This window comes from Medicago sativa, chromosome 3, assembly GCF_051527215.1.
Source record: "Medicago sativa cultivar Bolivia chromosome 3, Bolivia_mono, whole genome shotgun sequence".
NCBI classification, from domain to species: domain Eukaryota; kingdom Viridiplantae; phylum Streptophyta; class Magnoliopsida; order Fabales; family Fabaceae; genus Medicago; species Medicago sativa.
The window spans coordinates 78,540,770-78,548,345 of record NC_140751.1 but is presented as its reverse complement, the minus strand read 5'-3'; the positions used below and the strand labels follow the sequence as shown (position 1 = coordinate 78,548,345).

The window sequence follows — 7,576 nt, the reverse complement described above, 5'->3', positions numbered from 1 at the left end:
TAAGTAAATTGTAAAATCAAAATTCAACCAACCTCATCTCAAAAACAAAAACAAACATAAACTATTATTACTTGAAATTCTCACCAGATATTCTCTCAACCAAAAACATGGCTCCTATTATTAAACCATATATAATATAAATAAATACTCATAAGTTTTTCAAATCACTTTATTTTTTTAACTTATGTGCAGTGCTATATTATTTATAGCCCTCACTTTCTTTCTTGAATTTTCTCTTCACTCCTAAAAAGTACCAAGTTTTTTTTAGGAGGGAAGTGACAAGACAATGAAGAATGAGAGACAACAACAACATCATAGAGCTTCTAAAATTCCCAGATTTAAACATCATTGTCACATTTTTCTCTTCATTTTGTTCACTCTTTTTTCCATAACACAATCTTTTGATTATGCTGATGCACTTTCAAAAAGTCTTCTTTACTTTGAAGCACAACGTTCTGGGAGGTTACCATACAACCAACGTGTTAATTGGCGTCATCATTCTGGTCTTACAGATGGTTTAGAACAAGGGGTGAGATCAAAATCATAACTTTTTTCATTTTCTTGATTTTGATGGATTATGATTGTTTTTGTGTAGTTTAAAGTTGAGATTTTTATTTTTGGGTTTGTGTTTTTTCAGGTGGATTTGGTTGGAGGGTACTATGATGCAGGTGATCATGTGAAATTTGGTTTACCAATGGCATTTACTGTCACAATGTTGTCATGGAGTGCTATTGAGTTTAGGCAAGAAATTGTTGAAGCTGGTGAACTTGGTCATGTAATGGAAGCAATTAAATGGGGAACTGATTATTTCATCAAAGCTCATACTAGCCCAAATGTGTTGTGGGCAGAGGTATATTAAAGTCTATTTTGAATTGATTTATTTGAGTTTACATAAACACATGCGAGACTGACACGCCCACACTGCTAATAATTTGAGAAAATCATATAATTCAGTGTAATTATATGTGTTGTGTCGTGTCCGACACTGTGACATGTCTAATCCGAGGAGTGTCCGTGCTTCATAGCTTGTGAGACATTTTGAGGAAAGTTATGATAAACAGCTAGTAACATGTTCATAAGCTGTTTTTTCAGCTTATTTCCAATTTTTGAACTTCCTGGTTGATGTGATGATTAATGGATTCAAGAAACAAAATTCTGAAATTAAGGTTTTTTACTTAGGTGGGTGATGGAGACACAGACCATTATTGTTGGCAACGTCCAGAGGACATGACAACCTCAAGACAAGCTTTTAAGATAGATGAGAAGAATCCAGGTTCAGATCTGGCTGGAGAAACTTCTGCAGCTATGGCAGCTGCTTCCATTGTGTTTAGGAAAACAAATCCACATTATTCTCAGCTACTTTTGCACCATGCTCAGCAGGTAGTAGTAACCTCTAAATTGTGCTATATTCACTATAGTGGCACTAGTGTTTGGTTTGGTGGTTTAGTTTAAAATATGAATAATTTATTATGTTTGGAGCTAGTTTGCTTTACCCACTTCATTTTTAAGCACCTTTAACTTTAAGAGACAAGTATTAAAGTATGTAAAACAAGGGTAAGATTGTAAATAGCTATTTTGGTCTTTGATTGAGTGAGTTGTTGTTGCATAGTCACATAATGTATCAAAATTACAAAATGTTTTGATTGTGTTTTTTTTTTGGTCAATTTGATTCTTAAACATAGTCACATCCTGTTATATGTTTTGTTAGTCAGTTTGATCCATGAGATTACTAATCAAAGAGACTCGTGAATGTTTTTGGAATTTTGACATATTCATGGACTACAGTGGCATTGTCTCGCATATTTAAGGACCAAAATAACTATTTACTGTAGTTGCCAAGTAATGTTCCTGATAAGTGTGAATGCATAATTTTCTTTTAACAAAACTACTACACTATCAATTTTAAAGGCAAATAGTGGGGTATGAAGTATGAACTGGAAGTAGTTTCAACTGCCAATTAAGTAAAAATATTAGTACTAGTATAATTTAGTTGTGTTTATGTTTTTATAGTAATTGAAAGCAATATTTATTTAATTAGTTAGTTGTATATGTGTACTATTGTGCAGTTATTTGAGTTTGGGGACAAATACAGAGGGAAATATGATGGAAGTGTTGGAGTAGTGAAGAGCTACTATGCGTCGGTGAGTGGATACATGGATGAGTTATTGTGGGGAGCTATGTGGTTGTACAAAGCCACCGACAAACAAGAATATTTTGACTACATTATTTCTAATGCTCATACATTTGGTGGTATTGGTTGGTCCATAACAGAATTCAGCTGGGATGTTAAGTATGCTGGTCTCCAAGTTTTAGCATCAAAGGTAAAATACAAACAAAACAAAAGGGTTTCCTTTAATCACTCTTTTTTGTCTCATTTCACGTTCCTCTAGGTTGGCTTAATTCAAACATGTCAATTTTATAGGTCCATGCTGCTTTTTGCTTTTACTTGGTTTTTTCTTTTCTTTCAAACATTCTAGTATTTTATTTGTGTTGGTTTTCCTTTTTCAATGGCTTATTTCTCGCTGGCTTTGCCTGCATAATGCTTTACTAACATGAAGTCAAAAATAAAATGATGGGTTTAAGACTTAATTTGGTTTGTTCCTTTTACTTTAGTTTCAAAAGTTATTTATCATTTTATTTGATTTGATGGAGCAATATCTAAGGGATATTGTTAATAGGAGTTGAAAATCTTGAAAAGTATACTCAAGAACAATGCCATGTGCAATTGATGCAGTCTATCACAGTTCAATTAAAGTGGTCTGGCTATATGGTTGTGCCAAATGTTGAAGTTTCAATGGTTGCAACAATGCCTCCAAAAGAATAGACTATATAGCTAATATAAATGGTTTGTGAATAGTGCTTATAAACATTATAATTAATTAAAAATTAAGAAACAACAAAATCTTAATTGAAATTATTATTTAAATTTTTTATTTGATTGTATCTATTTTATAAATACTCAGCATGCATGTATAGATTTCACTGATATACATGCATTGACTGTCAAAATGGTAATAATGTATGCCACTGATTGCTTATCTGATTGATAGTATGTCTAAACTCTCAACCTTTCAACTCATCATGAGGCAAGCTATTACTATGGTGTGTGCTCCACATTCATGGAATACACCCTTTTTATGTTTTCTTCAGGGTTTGCAATAAATCAGTTGGATCCATTGTAAAACTGCTAGAGCACATTTTGGTTACTTGGAGTAGCACTATTTTCCTTATTTACCAATGACTATTCTATATATGCATGTTTAGAAGAAGAAAATTTCAGGGTTCATTCATTATGTTGTTAGTAATGCACAATGATTGATAGTGGATGGAAACATGTGATGTAACACATTGTTCACATGCCTTGCCCTTGATCCATTTGTTATTTTTTGGATAGTGGGCCTTTATTTTGGGCTTTAAGAAACACTTTGAAATGTGCCTTCTACCTATGCAAAGGGATCAACTTTCCACACTCCCACATTTCTAAAAGAACAACAAATATTTCTGGAAATGTACTTCTGGACGACACATTTTGTCTGAAAATGTACATTTGAAGTGATATTGGGTGTGTAGAAAGCTCTTCCTTATGTAAAAGTTTACTAGTAAATATGTCTTATAAAGTGATTGTGATCTCAATGCAATTGTAACTTTTGTAGTTTTTGATGGATGCAAAACACAATAAGCATGCTGATTTACTAGAACAGTACAAATCAAAAGCAGAGTACTATATATGTTCATGTCTCAACAAAAACAATGGCAGCAGCAATGTGGAAAGAACACCAGCTGGATTACTCTATGTAAGACAGTGGAACAACATGCAATATGTTTCTACAGCAGCATTTCTACTCACAGTTTACTCTGATTTTCTCCAAAGTGAGAATCAAAAGATCAATTGCCAAGATGGGATTGTGGGCCATGATGAAATTCTCAATTTTGCCAAGTCACAAGTTGATTACATTTTGGGCCAAAATCCACTTAACATGAGTTACTTAGTGGGATATGGGCCTAAGTACCCCAAAAGGGTGCATCATAGAGGTGCATCCATTGTATCATATAGAGAGAATAAAGGGTTCATAGGGTGCACACAAGGGTATGATAATTGGTATGGTGTCCAAGAACCAAATCCTAATATTTTGGTTGGAGCTTTGGTAGGAGGACCTGATAATCTAGACAATTTTGAGGATCAAAGGAACAATTATGTGCAAACTGAGGCTTGCACATATAATACTGCACCATTAGTGGGAGTTTTTGCAAAATTCATGCAAAGAGGGAATAGAAGGTTGGTTCATGATTCTGATTCACTTTTAGTTGCTTCCTTTTAAATACTCTCTATATATAGTCAAAGCACAATAGTATATTATTGTCAAAAGTCAATTAAATTCTTCAGTTTTCCCCCTATTTTAAAGAATGTATTTTCTTCTTAAACAAATTTTTATAAATTTGTTAATATTATAGTGGCAAAAGATTGAATGTGTCAAATTTTTGAGTTGTTAATTCTTAAATACAAGCAAAAAATCAAAATGTATTTAGTCCAAATTTGCACCAAATACCTTTCAACGTTTGGTTATATTTTAAACTAGAGGTATTATCTGTGAAGCCACTCAATGGTCGTTGGATCGTGGTACAAATCTAAATGCACTCGGGACCAGCGACTCTACAATGGCAACGACTCTACAATTGTTGTGCATATGGATCCAAAAGCTAATTTCATTAAAATCCTCAATGTCCTATCCAATAGATATTACAATTAAATCAGTTGATGATATTTTCCCTGCGATTAAAACCCAAAATATATTTCCCATCAACATTTTTTTCCCTTTCTTTTTACCGGAAATTAGGATGATGAACCATAAATTAAGAATTCAAATCTCAAAGTTTGGTGCGCTAAATTTGAAAGGGAGTTTAAATGACTTATAACTACTTGGCCATTTCATTCAAGACAGACTTAGGACGGTCAATATTGGAATAAGGATACAACACCCTCCATAAAGTCCACAATGACCATAGGCGCACCCCTACAAGGCGCAGCCTCAAGAGAGCTACTAGAAGCATGTAGAGCGCTACATGCGTGACTTAAGCCCAAGTTATTTGGGGTCTACGTCACGGAAATACAAGCTCAAAGAAGGCTATAAATACCCCTCTTGATAGCATTCTTAAGACATGATATAAATAGATTAAACCCTAGTTTTATAGATTGTATTCACTGCAAGTACGACTTCTATTCATCTTGTATCTATATTATTGATTTCATTATGCTCAAATTGGTGAGAAAATAGTGAGGTATTGGATATAAGCACAAGTTTCATTCAAATTTTTTGAATGTTAAATTATTATTTTTTATTTTGACAAACTTTTAAATTTTTGAATTTTCACTAAACTTGTTTATTTTTTATTCTTAAAAGTATAAAAAAGTAAATGATTTTACTCTTTGATAAGAACTAAAAGCTAACTATTTTTATTATTATTGAAACATACGCATGGAATTATTTTTTTGAATTTGCTGACCTTTGAGGATCACTATAGTCAAATACGTGATAAATGCAAGTGGAAAACACTTTTTTTTTTTTTTTTGTTCTTTCTCATAAACAAATTTCCAAAATAAAAAGCACATGCAACACATTTCCCTATTAACTAGTGAGAAAACAAACTTTTGAGTCAAAAAATGAGTGGAAAATAACAGCACATATGAACTTTAATTGGTGTTAGAAAAAATAGGGATTCTGTTTATTGAATTGAGTGAGTCAAGATTCAATTAGTTAGATAAATGGACGCTATAGTGGATTCTGTTACTGATATTTTTATACGAGGATTCTCTTAGTAGTAGTTTATATTGACACTTCATTGAGCACGAAACAATTCATATCATTTTAATTTTAGTTAAATAAATGGATGTAATTTTTGAAGTGCAAAGAGGAAGACCATTCTCAATTGAAGTAGGCTTCTTCGACACAATTTTGGAAATCAAAGAAAAAATTCAAAAGTACCAAGGAATTCCAATCTCCAAACAAACCTTAATCTTCAATGGCCAAATTCTTCCCGATGATGGTGACATTTGGAAATGCGCAATTTTTCAAAACTCGCGCATTCACCTCATAGTCGCTGCCTCAGAGTCCGATCATCCTCATAAACAACCAATGGAAGACACCAAATTGCACCTCAACATCAAAACTCCTTCATCCAAACCCTACTTTCCTATCGAAATCGACAAAAACGACACCGTTTTAAAGCTTAAAGAGAAAATCCACGACATTGATCAAAATAATGTTCCATTGAACCAACTCATGTTGCATTCAGCCGGTATCGAGTTGCATGACAATCAATTGATACGTGATTGTGATGTTTCGGAGAAAAGTGAAATCGAGGTGAGTTTTAAGTCACAAGCGGGGCCGGCGGCTTCACCAACGGTGGTTGGTGGTGGTGGAGGAGGTTCAAAGAAGTTGAAGTTTATGGTTTTACCAAAGAGTGGAACAAAGAAAATTCCTGTGGAGATGAATGCTACTGATAATGTTGGAGAATTGAGGAAAGAGCTTCAAAAGATGAATCAAAGGCTTCAATTTCATCTTCCACAAGAAGGTTATTTTTTCATTTATAAGCAAAATGTTATGGATGATGAGAAATCTTTTCGATGGCACCATGTTTGTCAAGGTGACACCATTGAAATCTTTAATGGAAGTGTCACTGGTGGATCATGAAAATGTTTTTGTTCTTAGTTTTGTTGGTTTTAATTTAGCTTAGTGCACTTTGAGATTCTTAATAAGTTATTAATTAATTAAGAATTTTTTTTTGAATAATAATTAATTAAGAATTTTTGTTTTCTTTATTTATCTTGGAATGTATGTGTGTTAGTGTGAAACATCATAGTGTTGGACAATTGTTTCAAAAAAAAAAAGTGTTGCTGCAAAATATACGACATGTATAATGTATATTGTTACACAATTCAAACCAAAATTAACTTTGCAACGTACTGGGTTATATATTGGTGATATCTTTTAAAAACAAAAACTAATTTTATGGATGATTTACTGAAACTATTTATATATTAAAATGTGTGTGTGTGAGAGAGAGAATTATTATAACAACTTTTGTAATTTACAAAATTTCATAAATTATTTCTTGATTTTTTCAAAAAAAAAAACATAATTCATTTCTTGATATTATTATATATATTGAAAATATGGTTAACTATATATTTTTAGTCCCTATAAATGATAAATTTTGTTTTTTTTCCTAAAAAATATTTCTTCGACTTTTAGCTCTCTAAATATGTATATGTCACATGAACTTTTTAATGACATGAAAGGTTTATGATTTTTTTTTAAGAAGTGAAAGGTTTATGATATATTATCTCATATTTTTATTTATTTAATATTATTCATGATTTATAATTGAAATAATATTAAATATTGGTGTTTTGGGTTATTAAGATAAAATACTCGACTATAAGACACTATTCTTTTTTTGGTGGTGGCCGAGGTTCGAACGTTGCATATTTTATGCATTGTTCCTATCAACTGAGCTAAACTCATGAGAATTACTAGACACTGTTCAAATCAACACTCAATCGTTTGTGCAAATCTTT

At 32.2% G+C, this 7,576-nt stretch overlaps 2 protein-coding genes across 2 annotated transcripts; both read left to right on the top strand.

The window, feature by feature from the left end:
- Positions 1-239: 239 nt before the first annotated feature.
- On the top strand, positions 240-4,476 carry LOC146940540 (endoglucanase 11-like). The gene is made up of 5 exons (XM_085754232.1): positions 240-529; positions 638-850; positions 1,180-1,380; positions 2,067-2,321; positions 3,654-4,476. Exons 1-5 carry the CDS (start codon positions 287-289, stop codon positions 4,317-4,319), a joined length of 1,578 nt encoding a protein of 525 aa, XP_085610358.1. The 5' UTR covers positions 240-286; the 3' UTR covers positions 4,320-4,476.
- Positions 4,477-5,632: 1,156 nt separating this feature from the next.
- Positions 5,633-6,957, top strand: LOC146940539 (ubiquitin domain-containing protein 7SL RNA1-like). Its single transcript, XM_085754233.1, has one exon. It carries the CDS (start codon positions 5,883-5,885, stop codon positions 6,687-6,689), a length of 807 nt encoding a protein of 268 aa, XP_085610359.1. The 5' UTR covers positions 5,633-5,882; the 3' UTR covers positions 6,690-6,957.
- The last annotated feature ends 619 nt before the right edge of the window (positions 6,958-7,576 follow it).

What these genes read in the sequence shown, in the direction of transcription:
- LOC146940540 (XM_085754232.1), top strand. Translation starts at nt 287, where the DNA reads ATGAAGAATGAGAGACAACAACAACATCATAGAGCTTCTAAAATTCCC. An exon ending in CAGATGGTTTAGAACAAGGG is followed by an intron (nt 530 to 637) that starts GTGAGATCAAAA and finishes GTGTTTTTTCAG; the next exon opens with GTGGATTTGGTTGGAGGGTA. An exon ending in CAAATGTGTTGTGGGCAGAG is followed by an intron (nt 851 to 1,179) that starts GTATATTAAAGT and finishes TTTTTTACTTAG; the next exon opens with GTGGGTGATGGAGACACAGA.
- LOC146940539 (XM_085754233.1), top strand. Translation starts at nt 5,883, where the DNA reads ATGGATGTAATTTTTGAAGTGCAAAGAGGAAGACCATTCTCAATTGAA.